The 24,916-nt window shown below is 39.9% G+C and overlaps 1 protein-coding gene across 14 annotated transcripts in view; it reads right to left on the reverse strand.

Moving 5' to 3' along the window:
• LOC119647872 (disco-interacting protein 2) overlaps positions 1 to 24,916 on the reverse strand; it is a 262,686-nt gene that overhangs the window by 20,946 nt on the left and 216,824 nt on the right. For 6 of the 14 annotated variants that reach the window (XM_038049157.1, XM_038049158.1, XM_038049151.1 and 3 more), the window contains 7 exons: positions 7,573 to 8,076; positions 6,133 to 6,261; positions 5,134 to 5,366; positions 4,969 to 5,062; positions 4,357 to 4,912; positions 3,964 to 4,301; positions 3,114 to 3,787 (listed from right to left, as the gene is read on the reverse strand). In XM_038049157.1, the coding sequence (XP_037905085.1) occupies positions 3,114 to 3,787; positions 3,964 to 4,301; positions 4,357 to 4,912; positions 4,969 to 5,062; positions 5,134 to 5,366; positions 6,133 to 6,261; positions 7,573 to 8,076 (2,528 nt within the window). The remainder of the gene's footprint in view (positions 1 to 3,113; positions 3,788 to 3,963; positions 4,302 to 4,356; positions 4,913 to 4,968; positions 5,063 to 5,133; positions 5,367 to 6,132; positions 6,262 to 7,572; positions 8,077 to 24,916) is intronic. The other 8 variants (XM_038049159.1, XM_038049154.1, XM_038049155.1 and 5 more) reach the window with 5 other exon arrangements.

Here is a 24,916-nt window from a genome sequence, read left to right on the forward strand (position 1 = left end):
AACATCAAATAGTACATCTAAGGTAGGAGAATACGTTGCGGTGGGCGAGTGACTTAACCCGTTTGAGTGAAAATGATCCAACCCATAAAGTCAAAATATGCAGTATCTATGGTAGAAACAGAGGACGTGGCAAACCCTGCCTCACATGGAGTGATGACGTAGGGAAGGACGCCAGACAGCTTTTAGAGATATCAAATTGGGAGACCTCTGCGTAAAACTGGGATGTCTGCAGTTCTTTACTAAGGCAGGCCTAGACCGGATACCGGTTGTATTGCAGTTGATGATGATGAGGTGTGGATAATCATAAATCGCTAATAGGAACGAGGGACATTCTGAAAGCTCGTTTAAGAGCGTCAATTTAAGGAATGTATATCAATCCGAAGCTGGTTGTCAAGCGGCATCTTGATAAGAGGCAATCACAATTAAAAACTAATAACCGGCGAAATTCACAGATGTAGGGGAGAAATTTTTAGTGAAAGGCATAACAATAAACAGTATTTGCTTGTATTAAATGTCAAAGTACTCCTAAACACACAATAGAGATTGTATATGGACGGTTGATTCAAGGCCTCTTTGTTAAAACTTAATGGTTAGCCAATTACGATGCGATGGCGAGCCTTCCGATTTCGTTACCCTGTGGTCGTTATGAAGGTAGACTTTTCACTTGCACGATATTAATTGATCAAGGGTGAAGCTTCCAATAAATAAACAAGTCGGAACACCGGAAGCTCGCGCTTCGGGTATAAAGGTTTTGTGTTTATCTTATGTAAGAAATTTCAACGCACATTTTTCTATCCGTATATAGCTAAAAATCCAACATAATCCTTCATATTTTTCCAAACTACGAGACATACGTACATATTACAACCATAGATATTACGCTCACCCTAAACAAACAAACTGCCTATTTCCGAATACTGTACACATATATGCACGTATATAAATTGATCGTACCCATATTTTCGATTTACTTCTTATATCTATTTGAATTAGGCACTACCCGCAAAGTTCATTAGCACGCATATACTATATACCTACATACACACGTCTGGTTGACAAATGACTAAAAAACTAAAACAAAATAATTCTCTGCGACCCAATTCATAAGAACTCATTTCGTTGTGGTATTGACGAATTGACATGTGATGATGACGTCATGCAGGTTATAGAGTGCACGAAATTCACGAAAAATTGTGAAGTTTCACCCCCTATAACTTTGTTAATAATAGTTGGATTTTCTTCAAACTTGACCAAACTGTGCATTATGTTCTTCATTACACACATGCCAAATTTTGTACTCCGGGAATGAACATAAGGGGGGGTGCCGGGTAAATTTCTAAAATGTGGAAATATACTATTAGTAACTTTATTTGTGCAAATATCGCAACCGGATATATTTTGAAGCCTAGATTTCGTAGAGATGCACCACTGTGATTTTTTTCAGATTTTTCGGTTGGATAGGTTCTGAAAACGAGACCTGTTACACTTTTTGGGGGTCATATTTTGAGCCCTCACTCCCCTATGTTTCACCCAATATCAAATATTGAACCAGTTTCGAAAAGTACTAATTGAGACCTTTGATTTGATTTGATGCACCCTCCATTCACATGTATGGCGAGCCCCCCTTAAACTCAACACAAGCTGGCGCCACTTACTGCATGTAAAGGGAACACCAGATTACATACTCTCACCAATTTTCGTGACAATCGGTCTAGCCGTTTCCGAATAAATCGGATGTGACAGACAGACAGACAGACAGACAGACAGACGGACAGACAGACACCGTCTCGATTCTAATAAGGTTTTGTTTCACACAAAACCTTAAAAACAGAAGAAGACATGAAAAACTATATTACTAGAATGTGGCGGAGCAATGCGCGCTGACGGCCGGAAAGACAGTGTTCAACAAAGAGAGCGGTAAAAAAGCTTCAAAATTTGACTGTCGAAATTCATTCATTAATTTTTCATATCACCAGAGTGCTGACATATATTTGAATAAATTTTATTTTCTCCCCCGTACAAATAAAAATTTCGTAAATGAACGTAAGCTCATAAAGTTAGCTCATTTTCGATTCTAACAGAACGTCGAAATCTTAGTTGAAACTGTGTATTGCTCGTTTCTCACGCAGACTAAGATGAAAAAGGGATGATTAAGGAGAGAATAGGAGCTACAGGAAGGTGTTGCTTAATTTTTAATTAATTATTGTCTGAATTAACCTAATATTAAAGTATCACGGCCACAACGAAGGGTCATGAAACTATCGAACAGTTCTGCACTGCACTCAAATCCAGTAGCTTGCAACAAAGTATCTCTACTTAGTATTATTGCTAATTTCAGCTCTGTTAGGTTCACTTCAACCTGAAAATAGACTTTCATCCGCTCACACTTCTGATACTATTTTGTACTGATATTTTCTGCATGTTAATAAAAAATTCGTATGACTAATACATCAGGGTACAGAGCACATAGGACGAGTTGATAAGAAGGCAGAGGTAGCAGTCATACAATAGAAAAGGACGATGATTCTACTTTCAATTTTCTGTTCATTGAGGAATAAGACACTTTGGAATTAAATAGCATAGACAAATTTAAACTCAAACTACGAATTGAGACATAGAGCTGAAAACCAGCAGAGATGGTGCGTAAGTGTGGATGATTTGCTGTGCACCATCTAGGGGTTCACAGTAGCCATATGCATAATATGTTTTCACAGCGTTGGATTGCTATTCAATTAACGAGAAGGAATAAAGCAGTTTCCGGCGTTCAGCTTTGAAAGTCATAAACACAAAATGCAACACAGATACGTCATCTGGTATTACTGAAGTAAATAACTGAAATCTTCTCTTCTGAAGAAGTGAATAAAATTGTAGATGCAATTTTATTTCCAGGAAAGAATGATCAAACAATAGGGGATACACCAGATTTCCCATGAACTATTAGTGACGTCCATTATCAAGTTATGAAAATCTCCAGATACGTAAGCAACGGGATATACGATAGATTTGGAGAGTAAAAAGAAATATTACGTTCATCGGTTTGGCGTTCTTGATATTATACCAATTACAGTAAATATGGAAATGATATAACAAAACGAAAATTCTACAAATCTTACCTGATCAGTTTTACACAAAACTGGTGGACCTTCGGATCTCACAACAACCATTTGAGCAGCAGGCATCACTTGTCCGCAGTCTTGTAATGTCAACGACGTTAAAGAGTCTTCACTATCCACTCGTACAACTCCATGTGATAAAGCTGCCATCGATAATACACCTCGTCCAGTTGCCGATTGACTGCAACCGCCACTTGATCTTCCTGGACGCCGTAACGAAACAGTGAAGACTTCAGAACTACTGGCACAAGGGCATATTGCATCCGGTCGTAGTCCTTTCGACTGGAATATACTAAGGAATTGATCACAGGACGAAAGCGACCATGGGTTAGCACCATCCGCTACAAGCAGCATTCGAAGAGATGACAATGAAATATCCTTATGGTCTTTTGTAGCCAATAGACCCCAATGCAAATCACGGCTCTTAACCAAACAGCACGACGCTCGGTATTTGGTTATAAGTTGCATCCAAGATGACGGACGTAGTTTCATTAATGCATATGGAATGAAGAGAACATGCATTCCATTCAGTACTGATGTGAGTACAGCATGCCATAAGCCGACTTCTCGTTTGAAGTCTAAAACACAAACGATCGTCTCGCCTTCTGTATAGTGGCAAGCCATGGTTAGAGCTCGGCAATGATTCATCATCGCTTGACGCGTCACAGTCACTCCTATGAAAATTTAATGTCTCAATTAATTAAATATTCATGAGTAAGTTCTTGTGGGAGATTTTACGTCTAGACAATATAGCGGAATTTCGAACAATGGTAAATTTCAAAACAGCTGGTATTACACAAAGATAATTGCTACTAATTTCATGTCAGCCGGTTTCGCATTTGTAACTCACCCATGACACTGCCTTCCTTGTCGCTTGTATATTCGATATAGGATGTGGCTGTTTCTTCAATTCGTACATTGTTTACGTTGAAATCCTTCGTGGGTCTGGGCAAGTGTTCGGTAACGAACCAGTGCAGACGTGGCCACCCTTTTAGTTTTGCTATTTCGCCAGTAGTCGATTTTGGCAATCCTTTCAAGCATGCTTCGGATGTTAGGGCCACATGAATGCCACAAGAGTTGAGTAAGAATCCGACTTGTTGAGGTGGTGAATCCGAGCTCGATAGTGGTAGCTCTATGGGTAGTGGAACTAAGCCTCGGAACATACAGCCATACCAGGCCGCAATAAAACTATGTGTTGAAAAATAGTTAAAATTTGTCGGAATGGTGAAATGTTGAAAATTACCTTAAGGGATCACTATTTGGGTACACTAATGCCACACGATCGCCAGGTTTCAAAGTGATTTGTTCGGGTCCTTTACTAAAAACTTTTGTAGATAATGCAAAAGCGATTTTTTGTGCGCGTGAAAGGAGCTTTCCGTATGTCAATGTTGTCGTCAACTTTCCATTAGGATCTAACACGGTCGCCATGGGTGACTTGGCTGAATTGGTACCGAAGCGTTGCAAAGCTGCCTCCAATGTACGAGGGAGCCCTGCCGCGACAGTAAGCTGCTCTCCTTGGACAGGTGTCATGGTGTTTCCTTCGGGTTTCGGTGCATTTGGATCTTTCGGATTGGCAGCTATCTCCAATTCAATGTCGTTATCCTCGTAGAATTCTGGCAGTGGTCGCCGTTTAGGCCGTTTGAGGGTATTGAGTAGTTGTTGAATTTTCGCAGAGACTTTCCAACGTCCGGTCGTACCGGTGTCACCAGGTTCAGACCCAGGAATATTTACATATCGGGTAACCCGGTCGGCACCGCGTCGTGTATTAGCACTGAACTGCGTTATATCAGGTTGGACATCTAAAAGAAGATTTTGTTGGTTAAATTACAATGACACGTAATCGATAACTACTTACATCCTCTTTGGAACTCCGAAATATCTGTGAAATCGAAATTATTCTTCCTGTGTACTGCCGGCGGTGAACCGGCGCTCGAAGTATCGGAATGGGGCTAATGATTCAAAATAAAATTAATTCACTTGAAGATTTCTATGAAGTGATAAAATTTGAAAAACCACTTACGGGTGGCGGTAGATTGTGATGCGGACGACGATCTGAATAATTCTTATGGTGATGTGCACCGACACCACCGCCTCCTCCCCCGCCACCTCCACCACCGCCGCCGGTCGATGAATCACGAACTGGTGGTTTTATCTGTTCGCGAGAGTTTGAGATGTGATCACGCGGGTAATTGTATTCACGATCTGGCGTTGAGATTCTTTCCTCGGGTATGGGATCATCATCTGATGTTGAATCTTTAAAGAGAATTGAATTCAATTAGTTAAATGGTTGTGGTGTTTTAAAGTGTTTATTGGATATTCGGGGAAACTGTAACGAATTTCGAATATTCGATTGTGACAGTATTTGTTGTGATGTGTAAGTTTTTAGATTTCGATGAAAAAAATTCTCAGTTCTCGGATTTTTCAATGAAGTGGAGATTTGGAAATATCTATTTAGATACGCAGCTAAAAACTTACACATTAGAACTATCGCAGGAACAGTTTAACATTAACTGAATTGACAATCACGAAACAGAAGGATACATAAACTTTGTCGAACGTTCTTCGAAACTACGGAAATTTGGTAAGCAATCACAAAAACAACGAATGTGACGTTACAAACTTTCGGATTATCCTTAAATTGTTGAGTTGCGTCTAAGCGCATTATCATTATTATTGCATTGAATTATTGCTTTTGGTTTAATATTAAATAAAAGCGTTAAGTTGTGTTTATCTTGCATATTGTACATAGATAAGTGTGTGTGTGCTCCTACGCATAGCATGGCAGGTTGTGAGTATTAACTATTGTGAAATTAATTCATATTATATGCATTTTATGTTGCTTGCGTGTCTGATCATATGTAGATATATTCGATACAAGTAGGCAAAGAGGTAGACATGGAAAAATCTCGTACCCGCGTCTCCATGAATAATCGATGCAACATACATTTCATATCTTCATCTAGATATTTGGTACTGTTGTACGTCTATGCTTTATTTTATTTGAGTGTTATTAGCTCACCTGTATCGTCATTATCACGATCGGGACTTCGATTAAGTACAGAACTACGTTTCGATGGCATCGGTAAACTTGGCTTTGGTCGATTTTTCAATGCGGCCAAGGCTTGCTGTACTGCTTCCTGTCTTACTTCTGTGTAGATGATGGAGGGGAAGGGCAAATATAATACAAAAATATTGCATTGATTCGGTTTTGATGAATGATTTCTCGATTATATATGAGTGGAAAGTAATACAACAAATGAGGTGGAAATAGAATGAATGATTTGTTGAAAGCAAATGATACAGGCATTAGGTGTGAATATGGAGAACTTGCTTGGATAAAATAGTGTGCAAAGGATAGGGGGATAGAAGCGAAGCATGAAATGAATTGGTTAAAGGCAAAATGCATGCATATGTAATAAACCGAAAAAGAAATTTCCTCCGACGACTTTGTACATTTAAGTTGAATATTTGAATTGAAATAGAGAGAAAAAGCTTGAGCTATTCATATAGAATGGTTTTTCCATCAAATAATTTAAAATTGAAATTTTTCTAAAAGCGTTTTCATGCAAACGAATGTCAATCCTGATCCGTGTGGAAAATAGTTAAAATCATTTCTTACTTCCATTTCAAATTCATTCGAATTGAAGCTATGAAATCAAACCGTAATTTAATGAAATTTCTACTCGGTAGGCCTGGGTTTGTATGAGGAAACGTATTTTTCTGTTTGGGTTGAGATTCAATGGAACCAATGCTTCTGGAAAATGAACTTTTAGCTATCAACAAAATTTGCTTTTAAATTCCAAGATCAGGGCATGATGGGGTTATTTCACCACATAAGAGGAGGTTGAGTGAATTTGAATTTTCTCTTAGAGCTGAAAAAGGCTTTCTAAAATCGGCCTATATGACAAATATGCTGCTCAACGGTGACTAGCAAATTGCATACTCGCACTCGAGAAGAGCAATCGATAATCTTAGATGAGTACACTCGTCTACTTAAGAACATAGCGCCGTTATACCAATTCTTTCAATGGAAATCGAATAAGAAGAATAATGAATTAGAAAGAGATTTAAATCGAGACAAACTTAGGTGAACTAATAAAAAACAATAAAAAAATAAAACTAGAAAATGATATAGAAAGTGAACAATTTTCAGACGTTTTCTTTGGCAAGGTAGCGAAATGAGAAAGACATAGGAAACTGTGAAATGAATAGGGAATGTTTGATTAATGTAAGCTTTTCTAACTTCAGAACAAACGCAGGTACCGGGTTTTTTGTACATTGGTTAGATAGCTGTTACTCAAACACACGCGAATATTATCAGAATTCTTTCTCTACAAGCAAGCAGCGTTGGGTTATTCGTACTGCGTTTACTATTTCTCTAGTCTCGAGCGGTCTTTAATGGACTTTCAGGTTAATTCGTAAGCACAAAATATATTTTCAAAAAAAAAATATTGTTTACCACTTGTATATCGACTTTCATGACGACCCAGTCGTCGATTTTGTCGTGCCACAGCCTGACTACTTTGCGCATTTGTGGAAGCAGTATTTTCACTAGGACTAGGATTCTTATTGTCACCACATCCACTTGAGTTGGACTCACTTTTTGGACCATTATTGTTCGCCGCCAGTGATCGGACAGCGGCCAGAATTGAGCTTGGGGCAATCATGCCTCCACTGCTACTACCGCTGCTACCATGCGTTGTCGTTATTTGCTTCGAGTTCACCGACAGAACACCCACGTTTGAAGAGGCTGGAGCTTGTTGCCTGGATTGTAATACTGGCGATTGAGGCAATGAGGTAGATCCTGCTTGTTGTCCTGGCTCTGGATATTGTGCTGATTTATATGGAATGCACCCTTTGAAATTGGACTTCGCCGCCGCTTGAACGGACAACGCAGCCAATTGACTATTGAGTTCGTTTGATATGTGCGTTCCTGACTTTTGTGGAGAACCAGCTCGACCCGCTTGTTTTGCAGTAGCGATTTGTTGATTGATTCACCGGTAGAGTTGTGGTTTAATTTCAGGGTATTTTAAAAAATTCGAATTTAGGAGTAATTTGAACACAACGAATCGAACGAAAATGAAACAAAAGAAGAAATACATTTAAGGAAGTTGTCTTTCAACAGAATGGATAAAATCAATAAAAAATATTTGTTCCTAAACTTATTAGTAGTGTATACACAAAACAACGCTTTGAAAGCCAAAATACATTCAAGTACATACATCCATGCAGTCAATCAGAAAATGAGGATACTTGCTTAGAATTTGTCCGGTTCCCTCCTCCAAAGTGAGAACATGAAACCATTTAAACTGTAAAATACCACATGAAACTTTTCTACTTGTCCAGTTGCCTTTGAGAACTGACTAGATATGACGAAGTATTTTCATAAAGAAATTCCAATTTGCTCCGAGCCTAGGTAAACACTTATTGAACATATGCTACGCCTCTAAATCTAAGAAACTTAATTAACATCATTCCAAGCATACGACCCTACTCATTGACTAGCTTTATTAGCCCATGGTAGACTCCATTGGAAAAAATCTCAGCATGTTACCTTATTAACACAAAATCGAGAAAACAAAAGCGAATGACCTCTTTCTTTCTCTCCACGAACGTGTACCTGAACCTACATATGCAAAGGTGGCTGTGCCAAACTTAGGTTCTTGTGCAACATACCTCACCTCGTTGTCGTTACATCGACCTTGATATTATGTCAGAGCCTCATATTTTATGGAAATTGTAGACATACTTAACTCCATGCAGCAGTGACTGTAGTAACCCGCATTCATGTATTTCGAATATTTATCCATGTACCAGATACAACTAACTAACCATGTGCTCTCTGGCAGATATTGTTCTAACTGCGGTGCCACAAAATATCTACGGAGCTGTACAAAAGGAACAAGAAATGAATACAAGTCTGTGACTGGGACAAAGGATTTGTGCAGTCGGACATTCAGATCAAAATGGTAGCTCTGTAGCTGAGATTAAATGAGAAGGAATAATTGTTACACTATACATAGCTCCCAGAGAGGAGCATAGAATAACAACTAAATCATGAAAAAGGGAACGTCTTCGGGAAATTGTTAAAAAACAACTTGAAGTCTGACAAAAAAAATATAGAATTCCACATAGAACTATGCAGCTTTTGTAGTGCTCTCGTAACAAGGAGTGCTCCTGCATCGTATGCATTAAGTATGGCCAAGGAACTTATATGCAGCTGTACGTTCGAAACTGAACCAGTTCTTTGAGAGCTATCATTGTTGATACATAATAGAAGGGCAGCAAAACTGGTTGCAGCTCCATTTCCCTGCCTTAATCTGAAGATGATATCAGAGTGTAAGGTAAATAAAGACATGATCGAGTTAATTAGACGGCAGAGAGACAGAGAATTGAAGAGGACGAGTTGGTAATAGAAGCAGAAAGCATGGAGCAATGGAAATTCCTTGAGAGCTGTTTGAAATATTAAATTTTAATTATTTTTTTTGTTAGCTCGATTTTAATATCACAAAACTACAATATGCCACTATCAGACAATAGAGTTCGAAGTGGCAATATTTCCCAGTACAGAGTTCGAAGTGTAAATATTTTCCAGTGCGACAACAATGCTCACGATTCATCACTATGAGAGTGTCCACCAAATGCCACTTCTGAAGAGATTAAGATGCTTTCGCGAATGGTTTGTTAGCCAAAATTAAAAGGATTGCAGAGACTAGTACCTGGCTAAAAATTTCTCTCTGAGTTGGTTACCGAAATATGGTGTTTGTTTTTGTCACCAAAATTGTTAGCCACTAAAGGTACTAATTTTCCAGCCCATTTAATTTTACTTGTATCAATGGAAATTGGACATGCTCTATGAAAGCTAGTAAAAGTCCCTACGGGAATAACACTCCAATTTGTTATCTTGCCAAAACGTAGGTATTTTTAAGGAATCATGTACAGCACAGATCCGCATTACTTCAGTGACATATTAACTAATTGATGGTGAACGCGAGTATTTGACGCGTTGACTGGACTGGAGAATCCATTAATATTGAGAATTTCGCAAAAAGGAGCTTAATTTGTGATCACTACTACTGGTAGAGGGTCTGAGCGTCAAAATGGTATATAGATTGTACATGATGTTTCCCATTTTTTTAACCGCAAGTTCATTAATATCCACCAAAGGAACAAATCGCGGATAAATTTCTGCCTGGCCGCCGTAGATAAACCAACCGAGCAAATCGTGATGGGACAACAATCGTCATTTTATGAGAAGTACTTTAAGGTTCAATACGGCGAAATCAGATCTAGGCTGGTTGCTTTCGGAAATTCTATCGACTCTATCGAAAATCATACGTTGATGATTACGCGTAGCCATCCAAAAGAGAGATCGACTTTAAATTGAAACGTTCCTGTTGACCAGACATCGCCGAGTGCCATTTTTCGAACTTGCCATGAAAAATCGACTTTTGTGAATGACGAATACTATGGTGAGTGGAAACTACTCGGCTAGAAGGCCTAATATGCGAAAATAGCGATGATCTGTATGCGGTAAGATAGCTGCGAACCGAAATTTTGGAACCAGGAAAGACGGTTGGTTCTGATGTTTATTATGCGCAACTCAAAAACACTCATCGCGTCCGTTAACATTGACGTATTGTGATAATTATCAGCGATGACAACACAATATACACAGACCGGAGCCGATGTAAAAGAAGCTTCAAGATATGTGTTGGGTATATCTGACAAACGAGCGCAATGCTGACCACATTGTCTCCTAGTGTACCGTTACGGTCTTGAATGAAGTGCTCTAACACACTTCAAGGCCCTGATTCAACATGGATTGTTGCACCAACGGTTATTATTATATCTGACAAACCATCGCTTATACTTCTATAAAGCTCAGTCCTTTCTTTAAGCGATTACTATCTTTTCCGGTCGTTGGAGCGGCCGAAGGAATCCGCCAAGTCTCGCAGAATTCTTCAATTCGAAAGGAAACGAAAAAAATAAAAAAATTGCTGTATTATCTGATAAAGCTCGACTTTCAATTTCATTCTAATAGCTCCTAACGCCCCTTCCATTTCCATCTATATTCATGAACAAGGCAATTGAATCGCACCTTTGATCTTGACTCTCCAACATGGCAGTGCGTTGTTCCAGCCCTTTTATCAATTAAAGACAAATTTTGATAGTATCAACTTAGCCTTAGTTAGAGGCAAATCGACTTCCGGAGATGCTCCCACTCCTTCTCCGCTGTACTGCGCCAAGTGCCCTTGGAGTGATCCACTCGTCGACCATCTTGGTAGAGTCGATTACACCGCATTGCGAAGCCACAAAATCAGACACGGGTTAATGAGGGCTTAGAGCTTTCAAGTGACAGTGGAGGTCACTTTCCATACGCTACTCCCGTATAGGAACACAGAACAATCTCAATTTGATCTTGGTGTTGAGATAACTGCATTTCTCAATTTTAAACAAGGCAGCGCGAGCGGATCAGCGTTGTTAATGCGTCAGACAATATCCAGTTACAAACGACAGAAACAACACTTCCTAGATATACAAATTTATCAATGCCTTTGATAATTTACCCATTAACGCAGATACGAAGAGTACGATGACCGGTCAGACTGGGAACCTTGGTTTTGTTGGTGTTTATCTTCATCCAACTCTACATACTTCCCTTTCCAAACCCAGAGCCATTTGGCCAAGGCCCATGATCCGGTGAGGAAGAAAACACATAGGATTTGAGGAAGGATGTCATAGTCCATTGAATTCCTTCATGTCGTCCGGGCAAAGCAGCATGAAGAACGTCACCGATAACAAGAGGTGATAAGATGCAGCCCTGGCAGACTCCGCTTTGTATCTAAAAATCCTTCGAGATTTTACCTTGGGGCAACACGTGTCATTTCGAACTATATGTCGCTCTGATAACAGCTATTAGCTTTCCCTGCATAAAGCACTTCAAATACATCTTCTGTTAACGCGAGCAAAAGCTTTCTCCAAATCGCTGAAGAGCAGGTGGAGCGAATATCCAAACTGCGCACTGTTCCAAAATGATATGGTCAATGGAGGAAGATCCGGAGCGGAAAACCAGTCTGCTTTCTGTCGATCAAGCTTTCGAGGCGTTATTTGATGCGTTCCAGCATTATTTAAGTTATTACTTTGCAACGGCATGAAGCGCATAGATATTCCTTCAGTTGTCACACTTAAAAAGGGTCCCCGTCTTTGGAATCTCCTCTCTCTGTGGGAGAGGATTCGAATTCCCTAGGTTTCCATATTAGTGGAAGTACCAGATCTGTAGTAACTGTAGATGCAGGTATGAGTAACTCTGCGAGAAGATCAAGCTCAACGACTTTACTCCGTTTGAGTGCATTGATGGCCGAAATAATTTCTCCTCTGGAGGAACAATCCGTATCCGGATGTTACGGTGACATTTCATCCACAAAAGGAGGAATTTCATCGGATTTGATATGGTTGAAAACCGTGGCGAAGTGTTCTTTCCACCTCTTAAGTTGCTCGTCATCGTGAATGAATGTCCCTCACAGGACTATTGGAGGGTTTGAAACTACATTCAAATTCTTTCGTGATACGGTATACACTTCTGAAATCATTGCGTTCTGCGGGAACTTCTCTTCCATGACCAGCGCAACAATAAATTCCCTTTTGTCATCGCGCACATTACGTTGAACTTTCAGAGATTTCACAGCACTGGAACGTATCGGTCGATAGAATCCCTTCCGTTTATCCATCCACTCCTGATGATTTCCCAAACCTTTATACTAAATAATGCATTTCTCTCCCTTTGAGCAGATACTGCAGATTAAAAAGATACTAGAAGGGAATCATTTCCGTTGCCTTTTTACACGCACACTAGTGAGAAACCGGAATGTCGTCAGTTACTAGAAAACCTTTAAAGGCGATACTGCTCTTGTTGAGAATTAAAATGGTATTTCACTATTTTTTCTTGCTTCAAAATCCTTAAGAAATACGACCATCTTATAGCAAAATAGCAACACAACAACAATGTTATCTACATCGACTTTTCTAAGATCTATGATTCGCAAAATCACAAGGGTAGTATATCCAGACTATCTTTCGTCAATTTTATTTCACCAGTGACCTTCCCTATTTCCTTGGTAGCCATTGGTGGATCACAGTAAGACCTTAAATTGTCAACACATAGCGGCGTTAAATGTTATATGCTGCAACGAAGTAAAATTTCGGAGGGATCTAAAGGCCAAGGTGGAGTTCGCCAGGGTTGCATTCTGTCACCGATATTTTGTCTTTTTGTTATTGACCACGTTCTCCGTGCACCTTGCCCTGTATTACGTTGATAACTCATGAATGTTCTCTCAACGTCATCGAGCCTGCGCAAATGACCCCGCATTTGGAGGAAGGGGGCAAGCAGAGAGGCTATGTGATACAATCGAATGCACTATTTAAGGATGGTCATCGACTGATTTACCCTAGAAGTATGTGACGGAAAACAGTGGAAGAATAGTGCACGCTTCTCCGAAAGTTATAGAAGAACTGAAGCACATTGCCAGGAGCCGGCGGCAATGGTGTGAAATAAGAATGTATAGCTACCACGTTTGAATAGTTACGAAAGAGACAATTTTTAGGAATATTTACAAACGATGCGAAGGTTCAATTTGGTGGTTTAGAGGGCATTAAATAGGATGGATATCTCTGACATGGGCCCCATATATTATACATACATAGTCCGAATTACGGGTGAATCAAGTGCGTTCAAGTTTCCTTATTGATGTTTTCAATTTGCTTCAAGATATGATGGTCATATGAAATTCATCTCCATTTATAAGACATAATCTAGACCAAAATGACACTGGGCGCTCAATATAATGTAAAAAAATCATCAGAACCTTGCATACGTTTATGAAATGCTTACGGAAATACGCTCCACACAAAAATATAAACCGACATTTTATAAAACAGACTCTCGAGTACAGGGGAAAGGATAATTTTCCATCCAAACATTGGATGTGTGAATAAGTCCTTTCGCCACAGTCACCTTTTTAAAGACGATCGAGTCGTGTCTAGGGTGGGGTAGTTGATCTCTAGTGTCAATCTTGAGTGAACTGCGAACTTCAACATGGAAGTAGACTAAATTCTTTTAAGGCATTATTTACTGCACGAGTTCGACCTCGGCCACAAAACAGCGGTTGCTGTTGAAATTTGTGTGCAATTTACGACAACCCTGTAATTGAAAGCATAGTGTCGGCAATCGTTTCGACGTTTTCGTGATGGGAAAAACGGAGCGAAGATCAGTTGCGTTCTGGAAGGCGCAATGAGCTTGGAAGCGAGGATTTGATTCTGGGATTGAAAGAGGACGATACATTAACTGTTGTTGAACTATCAGAGAGGTCCGACGTATCGTCATAGAAATAATCTGATTCCTGAGTTACGTTGTGCAGCAAGGAAGACCTCCATTTCACATCTGAATAGACAACAAACAAACAAACAACAACGGTTTTTTTGAATGTTTATGTAAGAATATTTGACTACACGATTGTTTCACTATATTTAATGCAACACGATATTCAATTCGATGTGATACTGACATTTCATCTCGTGGGGAGAAGTAGTTTGAAGCGAAAAAGCAGCTCTGACCCACTATACTTTTAGTAATAATAGTAAGATTTCCACAAAATTTTCCCATATGATGCTGTGGCGCAGCAGGGTTAACAACATTCGAAATTTATATTGAATATTGTTAATTCGACTGACAGTTGCCGCCGCCGGTGTTCTCCGTGGCGGAATAGGCCTTGATTTGTGAAGAAAAATAATTGAAGTTAAAAAGTTGATTTTGACATTTGAATTTCAAGAAAGCAGTCCTAATATTGATGCGTGTTTCTAGTGCGATGCATTTTTGCTTTCTTCTCGCGATACGTCAGTATTCGAAAGTGCATTCATTAATTACCGCGTAAATTGAATTTCTACTGAAAGAAAGCTCTAGGAATTTAAAAGGACATTTCTACTCATTGAAATTAAAATAATTATGGTTCACTTCGGTGGCAGCACTTTGACTCCGAATCGAAAGCAGTTGCTAGCGATATCCATATCCCATGTCAAGAAGAAAATTACAATCAAGACTTATCACGACTAAAATGCTTTCTGTTAAAGTCTATCTCACTGCAGGAAAATTGAGAAAATTTTGAGGCCTGTGCACGGATCGACATGATTTTTTTAGTTTTTTTTTGTTCGGTAGTTTCTGAGGACGTATCCTTGAAATAATTGACCCATTTCGGACCCCCTTAGCAATCACTTTCAAAATTCATATCTGCTTCGAGATATGAGACTGATGCTAACCACATTCTCTCCTATAGGGTACTATAATCCTGTAGTGTACCGTTAAGGTCTTGAATGGAGTGCTTTAACACACTTCAAGGCCCTGATCCGATTGGATTGTTGCGCCAACGATTATTATTATTATTTTTGGTTAAAACCCACTCACAGCAATGTGGCTATTATTTGAACCCTCATGGATTTGATGTCCGGTCGCATTCCCTGGCAATGTGCCCCTCATTCCCGATCAGTATCTCTTTCCATACTTTCTTAAAGTATTCATTCATACCCCTGGCGGTATGGTAAATGTTTGCAGCTGTATTCATTGTTTACTTTGAATGTGGTAGCCGCTATTGTCAGACGTATTTGTATGAGCTCGACGATTTTCGTTAGTTAAAAAATGGATCAAAGAATTGGTATAAAATTTTGCGTAAAAAATGAAATTAAATGTAGCAAAGTTTGTGAAATGTTAACAAAGGATCGTCAAGACCGAAAAAGGCTCGATAAGTGCGTGAAGGTGATGCTCGCTGTGTTGTGCGATTTTAATGGTATAATGCATCATGAATTTTTGCCCCGAGACCAAACTGTCAATAAGGGGTACTACCGCCGTTTGCGTGAAGCAATTCGAAAAAACGCCCGAATTAATGGCAAAAGAAATCATGGCTTTTGCATCATGATAATACACTTGCTCATACTTTATTGCTTGTCATGAGCTTTTCGCCAAACACAATACTGTAATGATGCCCAGCCTCTATATTCGCCCGACATGGCTCCATGTGCCTTTTTCCTATTTCCAAAAATAAAGACTACCTTAAGCGGCCGTTGTTTTGCAAGCATTGATGGCATTAAATCCGCATCGCTGAAAGAGCTAAAGGCGATTCCAAAGATCGACTTTGAGAAATCTTTTGACGATTGGAAGACGCGCTGGCACAAGTGCATAATATCTAATGGGAACTATTTTGAAGGCATCAACATTAATGCAGAAATTCTCATTATTTTCTGAACACCCTTCGTATCTATCTAATTTTACTTAAGCTTTTTTTCCGCGCCCGAAGGTTATCACTGCCCTTCCTCCCTTTTGCATGTACAAGTGTAAAAGTCCCACTTGCGACCCATTTGTTGTGCGAACTGCTAGAACGCGAAATGTGGTGGCGTTATGGGCAGGGTTCTGAAACTGCTTCAACTATATCCTAAAAAGTGTCTTCTGAAAGAGTTTGCAGTCTTACACTCGCTTTTTCTTCGAATTTTATGTAAAATAGTGATATGGGTCTTAAAAGGTTCTCCAAGAACAAAAAAAAAAAATTCAACTTAATTGCCGCGAAAAGAGAGGAGACTTGGAAGAAAAAGTGAAGTAAATGAAAATGTACAACATATTGTACAGACTATTTCGAACCATACTTTAAGGATAGAATGTTTTCAATGAAGAAATGCTTGACAAAGGACATTATGTTAAATGAGGGTTACATAACATAACGACCCGTAAGTAACCTCGAAACAAGACTATCACTGCACAGGTTTCCATATTTTGCTAATGACTTTTTATCAATTGGGGATTCTCACAACCGTTTTCAAAATTTTGCTTAGATTAAACTCAAAAACCTAAACCTGAAGTAATTACCCACAGAGGCTATAAATTTCCAGTTGTTCAATTAATGGCGCTAAAATGTACAAATTACGTATAAACGTTCAATATACACATTGTTAACAGCATTTTGTAAATTGATTGCTTATATCAAGCCGAGAAAATAATTAAAGAATCGAAAAAAAATAAGAAAAATATATGGGAAAAGATAATCGATTATGTTATCTCATTGCTTTCCAGTAAATTAGACATAAAATTGTTGAAAGTAATGATTGATTTCGTTTAAGGTATCTTAGTACTTTTTTACAGGAAAGTGGGCAATTCGACTGTACTATTCCATAAAATTGGCACTTTTTAAAAAATTATTTCGTCATTGTGGGCGTGGTTCTTTAATAGCAGGTGAGTTTATGAAAGGGCGGAAATTGAGTATAATCGAACTTTGTGTGAAATTAGGCGAAATTAATGGAAAATACTGTCTTTAAAAAAATTGGAAATATTTTACGTTATACAACCCAGTCTGAAATGAGAGGAACGTTAAATGAAGTACAGATTTTGTATATCGCAATTAGTGTGGGGTCATAACATTAAAACTGCCCATTAAGCATGTCTAATGAAAAAATAAAGAGTGTGAAGGTTCTGCAGTTTTCTATGCAGAAGTTATACAGAAGCACTTTTTGGATTGCTTGTTGCCAAATCTACAATTATATATTTCCTAATATGGCAGGTCATTTATTTCAGAGAGTCCTTCTGTTCCTTTTAGAGTGTAGTAATTGCATACATTTTTTCAAAGTAACTTAAAGCACGCGACTTCACACTCTTGTTTACGCGGTGGACCATTGGAATGAGTTTCTAGTTAAATTTCAGTAGATTTTTATAATAGTATACTATACAGTTTGAGGTCTGGATCTAATATATGTAGGAGCATCAACACGATTACTTGTATGGGCGACTTTTGGAATGAATTCTGTATTTCAAGTAAGACTCTTTTATCCTTCATTCCCCTCTCATTTCAATAGGCTTCAAAATTAAAATCAGATCCATGAGGCCCCGAATAGCTCCTTTCATCCCACATAAGTATACATCTTCCCTTTAGGGAGCCCGTTTCGACTCAATATTAAATGGTGTCGTCCACGAAAGGTAGGGAGTTCATATGTGCAACATCCCCACCAAATTGCTTGTAACCGGCATTCATATGTGTATGGTAAATTGACAGACACGTGGATAAGCAGACAAGTGGACGGATGGACAAACAGTTAATTGATTTTAATTAAATTTTGTTTTAAACATTTTGAAAATAAAGGTTCGACAGCTGCGCGGAGCCGAATATGCTATGACATATATAAAACTAAATGATGTTGGTAAATATTAATTTATTTTAAATAGTGGAAAAATGGAAAGCACAATACATTGTATAATTTAGCACTCGTAAAAGGACCAAATTCCGCTATTAAATGACTCCACTAATAATAGTTTTGAACAACGAGCCCTTTCACGTTCTCAAGTCATAGATTCCACTTGATTGCGATACTGAGATTCTATGGTGTCTTAGCCTACACAAAATTTACGCGAAAGGAACAACTTTGACCTACTATAACTTTGTTAATAATAGTAGAAGTTCTTTCAAACTTTCCAATATTGTGCTGGGGTATGTTATTGCATTGCAAATTTATATTTCCCGGCGGTTTACAAACAATTTTCTACAAGCTAGTAATATATCTTTATTAACGGGGACTCGGTTTTCGATCAGAAGGAGCGCTAAATTTACACGTCCGCTAACAAGAGGATAAGCGACATCGCTACCGAAATCGATGTTGACGCGTTTGCATGATTAAAAGCAAATATTCAGAACTTGATGAAGTATGTGAATCAGCAAAATAGTCCATACAATGTGACCAAGGACTAAGTGCGATGTATCAGGGCCACTAACACTAAAGCGAAAAAAGAGAAACGGATACTTGAGAAAACATGTAAACTAGTAGGCGAAACCTTATTTTACTCAGAAAAGATCACCAATTATATCGGAGGCTCTACCTGCACCAGAATAGAAAAAGAAACGATCGTAAGAAAGAGGCAGATTCGACACACTTATTTTCAGAAAAGAGTGAGTTTATCATACATACAGAAAGATTCTCCATAGGATCAAAAAGAAGAATGCCTGAAGGACCGAAGAGATAACGTCACGGGTAAAAGACGTACATAAAAAAAGATCTGTTACTGGAGCAGGTGAAAAGTCTTAATCAGGTCTACAATCTCCAAAAGTGTTAGGAATTAGAAAAGCGGTAAAGGCGACATCTCTTCCAGTCCAAACGGCAAAAAAATTATTACGATAGGCAAAGTGAGCACTGGATGGGTGGTTTGCGGACTATAACACCAAATCTCAAGGAATGAATGCTTCAGATGCTGGCAGTTTGGTTACATGACGCCAAGTTGCATCAGCTCACAAGATCTCAGCTGTATCGCAAATACAGATAAAAAAGCCATATAGTCAAGAGCTGCAATGAAAAGCCTGCACATATATTCTGCAAAGAAATGAAAGATACCGATAACACTCCCACCACAGGAATTTAGGGCAGGCTCAGGAAAGCGTCAGCGACTCAGGCACAAACACAAGTAAGTTTGAATTTTGACGGGTGGCCTAAGGCCTAAGGTCCTAAGACGTATACGAAAACAATAACGATATTGATACCATAAACGTGCAACATAAAATCTGCATAATGATGAAGGATCGCAGATAAAAATAGCAAGTCAGCGATACGAACTTGCGACAATCGAGAAATATATATATATATATATACGTGGTTGCCATTTACTCCTTGGTCGGCTATAGCGTATCAACGACACTTACGCGCTATTGTTTGCGGTTACCTCAAATGCGGTTCAGCTCCCTTAACGATCTCCCAAGATGCCAAGATGTTCTTTAATGAGCATTAATTCAGCTATTAGCTTTGAAAAAGCAAGGAGCACGCAGATACCCCTCCAATTGCCACACTCAAAACCGATGCCCTTCTTTGGAATCTTAACGTTCATCCATCTCTTCCACTCTGTGGGGTAGGTTTTGGATTACCTCACGAGTGGAAGTAGTAGATCAGCAGTAACAGCAAGGGTAGTGATAAATAATTCTGTGGATAGATCGTCAAGCCTAGCGGCTTTACTCCGTTTGATTTCTCTTGTGCGCTGCTAGGAGGAACAGTCCGCATCCGCATGTTTAGCTATTCCATCCACAAAAGGAGGAACCTTATCGGATTTGATACGGTTAATAACTTTGGTGAAGTGTTTTTCCAACTCTTCAGTCGCTCATCATCGTGGATGAGAAGTCAACCGTTGACGTCTTTCCCAGGACCATCGAAAGATTTTGCGACCACATTTAAGAGTTTGCTTTATGCGGTTTACACTTCCGAAATCATTGCGTTCTGCGGAATTTTTCACTTCCCTGAACAGCGTAAATTCTCTCTTACCATGGCGTACACCACGCAAGCAAGTGAACGTAAGCGACCATCAGATGATGATCCTATCCGAGGCTGATGTCTCTTGTTACGCATATCCAGGAGGCAATACCCAAATCTACTGCTGATCACAAAGTGGTTGATCTGGTTGCTAGTACGGTGTCGGTCAGTTGAATCACAACTGACCTTTTGGCAGGGTCTGTGCTGGAATAATGTGGTTAGAAGCTGTAGAAGTCCACAAACCACCGTTATCGATACGCCAATATCATGCTTCCCCCATCGAATGTCCGAGGTAGGTGTTATCAGAGCCCACCTTGGCATTCAAACGACCCTTCACGACCATAATATCACCTTTAGGAAGCCTCTGCTGAACTACGTGTAATTATTCGTAGAAAGCATCCTTCTCCACTATATCGGAAGTTTCCGTTGGTGCATAGCACTGTACAAATGCGATGCTCCTAAACCTGGACCGGAATTTTGCAGTCAAAAGCCTGTCAGAAACCGGTTCCTAGGTCATGATAGCGCACCTTGCGATAGCTGTTAGAAGCAACGTGATACCGAATTCGCTCTTCCTACCACTTGGCTTTGCAGAGTACAAAAGAGAGGAGGAAAGGAGTACTCTCCAGAGTGCCACCACCTTTCTTTGTTTAGGCATAGAATGTCCATCTTATGTTGTTGAAATTCCTGCTCGAATTGGAGAAAGCGAGCATTCTGAGGGCCCTTATGATCATTGTCGAAGAGCGTGCGCACATTCTAGAAACTAATCGTAGCCCGTTTTCGATATCCAAAGGTCGTAGCCATGAAGTCAGTCCCTATCTGAGGTGTGGTTGACGTTTGCAATAAAGTTTCAAAAGTTGCAGGCTGCTAGACCAAAAGTTTCTATCCGTTTTAGTCGCGCCTTACGACAGGCAGAAAAGACTTTAAGTGTATTCTTACTCACAGGGCACCGAGAAATAGGTGATACGAAAAGGAACCGAAATTGCGGATCTGTGTGCCAAGATAGGGCGTATACGCATCTACAGTTATCACGCTGTACTGAGTCTGACGTGAGAGGGGTTGATGCAATAACTATCCTCCGAACTCAGACAAAAACTAGTTTGATTTCAACGTATGAACTGAAGAGTGAGTTAGTAGACAGCCAATAAAGAAAGAAAATACTGCTAGACACATTTGCACTAGAAAAATCAATACCTTACGGAGTAATGGAAATAGGGTCGATAACAGAATTTTAGAAATTACACGTGTGCAGAATATGTTTACCAAATTCTTCGGTATGTCTAAAAGAAGGAGTATTTGACGCGCTACAAAAATTAGTTCATATCTTGAAGAAAGCAAATCTTGGGGCGACCCTTCATCAACAATTCATATATATATAATTGACTGCTTTTGATCTAAAAAAAGGCAGAAGGCTGTTTGACAACTAGTTTAAGCTTAACCGACCGTCGCCACAATTAATATATTACCTTGGCTAGTTGAGGCAACAAATTTTGCGTGATTTCAACTAATTGGATAAATACAAAGAATAGGATTAACACCACAAAATGGAGAACAACCATTGAGGCATTAATCAAACTTCAGGTTCCAAAATACATTGTTTCGTTTTCATCGAATTTCTTCTGGAAAGACGCCTGTTCTATAGATTATGGACCAAAACAATTTCCCATTACCCGCGATGTCCCACAAGGTTTCCTCCTGTGCACTTTACCGAACATTGGTAGACCAAAATAAAGCTATGTCTATGGCCGCAAGGAAGAAAAGGCCCGTGGCGCCACCCCTGAAATTTCTTTTTGTTAGAGTTTTTGTATTACGATCCCCGAAGAGAACTGTGGGAACGAGGGGCAATTCCTCGTTTTTCCCAGCACCTGACGGACCTACCAATGCCTTCTTACCTCAAGGTTAATTAGCAGGCTTGACAAGTCGGGGATAGAAAGATGGGATTTTCCCCAGACTTAAGAGTTTTCTCAGGGATGCGGAATAAAAATTTCAATGAAAAAAGAGATGATGGGGGAACCTGCATAATTTTCTCCCTAGACCCGTATAATATTCACCCCGGATTTTTCTCTGCACGACCCTAGTAATTCATCATTATCAACCGCACAACAACCGGTATCCGGTCTAAGCCTGCCTGCCTAGTAATTAGCTCGGTTATATTTTGGGTAGTCCAACTGAGGGCAATCCCATTGGAAAATAACAGAACACAATAAAGAAGTTCACCAAATTGGAAATGGTTGATGAACCGAATGTACTTCGAACATTCATCCTTTACCTTAAAACATCAGGAGCACCAGCGTAGGTGATGTCAGGGTTGGTTTCTCTAGACATCTTGGTGAATCAAAGCTAACATCTCTGTTATCGAATGTATGCAATTGGAGAATCTAGGGCTTCGTGACGGTAGTTGCTAAGGTAGGAATTGGTCGTAGAATGGCAAAAGAGATGGGGCAAACCACAAACGGATATCCGGCATTACTCCGGATTTAATCATAGCAATTCATCATGCTATTAACATAGTATGCTGGTCCCAAGCCCAGATAAAGGAGGAGGGTTTGAGGCAACGTACTCTGTACTATCCTCAGTAAAGCAAAAATAAAATGCTGAGATCAGGGAAAGAGATAAATAGAGTATAGTTGGAGTTATTCCACTATGCTAAATCCTACCTGATCTCTCTTGGTGACAGGCCCCGCGACAGGTCGACCAAGAAAATGCATACAATGTCGTTACAAACATGTTGATCGGATTGAGTTACAAGCCTCGGAGAAATGCTAGGTCGTCCACCTCAGTCGACGCGGCAGGATGGGCCCCAATCCTGTTGAGAAATGGGCAAGGGTTCTTGACGCATGGACGGCGTCAGGACGTAAGCAAGTTAGTCTGCACACAACGAACAAAACAAATACGTGTTTGCACGCTAAATGTTGGTACCCTAATTGGAAAGACCGAGGAACTCGCAAGAGCCCTTCGGAAAAGGCGCATTGATGTCTGCGCTCTGCAAGAAACCCGATGGTCTGGTGCCAAAAGCTGCGAAATTGAACGCGAACGCGGTAGAAATGGCTACAAACTGGTGTTGGCATTGCCATTTCAGAGGGTTTCCGTGATGCCATTAAAGAAGTCGAACTATTTGATGGTCGGCTGATGAAGCTCACCATTATATCAGCTGATCGCACTATTCACTTCTTCACCGCGTACACACCACAGACAGGTCGACCTGATGCCGAGAAAGATGCCTTCTGGCAACTTCTCAATGAAAAGACTTGTCACGTGCCTGCTGACGATTATATAATCATTTCCGGCGACCTTAATGGTCATGTGGGTGAAAAGGCAGACGGTAACAGGTGCCATGGGGGAAAGGGGTTAGGAGCGCGCAATGAGGGTGGCGAGCGTATAATCGATTTTGCGGACACCCATGACCTTGTACTTATGAATACATGGTTCATCACACGATTGTCTCATCTTCCTACATTTTATAGTGGGAACAATAAAACGCAAATCGACTATATTCTCATAAGACGCCAACATTTTACCCCTGTCACTGATTGCAAAGTCGTTCCCTATGAGACCATCGCACCTCAACATCGGCCGTTGATTGCCGTCCTGCGAATTAAGCCACCGATAAAACAGCGTGAGGAACGCACTGGCCCACGACGCATTAAATGGTGGCGATTTGGTGAGAAGAAAGAAGAAACGACCTCACTCATACGATTGCCGACCATTACGAATGTGGAAGAATCATGGAACCAAATGAAAGACACAATCCACAAAGCGGCCTCTGCAACCCTCGGGGGCACTAAGCCGGGTAACCGGTACATCAACCGAGATACTTGGCTTTGGAATGATGATGTTGAAATGAAGGTCCGTGAAAAGAAACGCCTCTACCACAAATTTCTCGACGATAAAACGCCTGCTAATTGGCAAATTTATCAGAATGCCAACCGTGAAGCAAAGAAAGCGGTCGCTGTCACCCGAGCCAACCATTTCAAAAATCTTTACGATAAACTGGACACTCTGGATGGCGATAAAGATCTGTATCGACTTGCTAAAATCCGTAATGAACGCACACTAATATCGAACACTTCTATTGCGATAATGACAAGAATGATACTTTGCTTACCAACCGTCGAGCCGCAATGGATAGATGGCGAGAATACTTCGAGCAGATTTCAACTGAAAAATTTGTTCATACTTCACTTCCACAATCATTGCCGACATTTGGACCAGTTCCACCAGTCAGCGCAACTGAAGTCGAGAAGGCAATAGAACAAATGAAGTCGGGGAAAGCAACAGGACCTGACGACATCGCATCTGAGCTCTGGAAAGCGTAGAGCTGGGACCCAACACTGTGGCTCAGTGAATTCTTTAACCGGGTTATTCAGGAAGAAAGAACACCATCTGACTGGCAAGAAAGTACCACTGTTCCAATATGGAAAAAGAAAGGTAGTCCAGCAGAATGTTCAAATTACCGTCCGATCCGGTTACTTTCCCATATCATGAAGATTTTT

This window comes from Hermetia illucens, chromosome 2, assembly GCF_905115235.1.
Source record: "Hermetia illucens chromosome 2, iHerIll2.2.curated.20191125, whole genome shotgun sequence".
Classification (NCBI taxonomy): domain Eukaryota; kingdom Metazoa; phylum Arthropoda; class Insecta; order Diptera; family Stratiomyidae; genus Hermetia; species Hermetia illucens.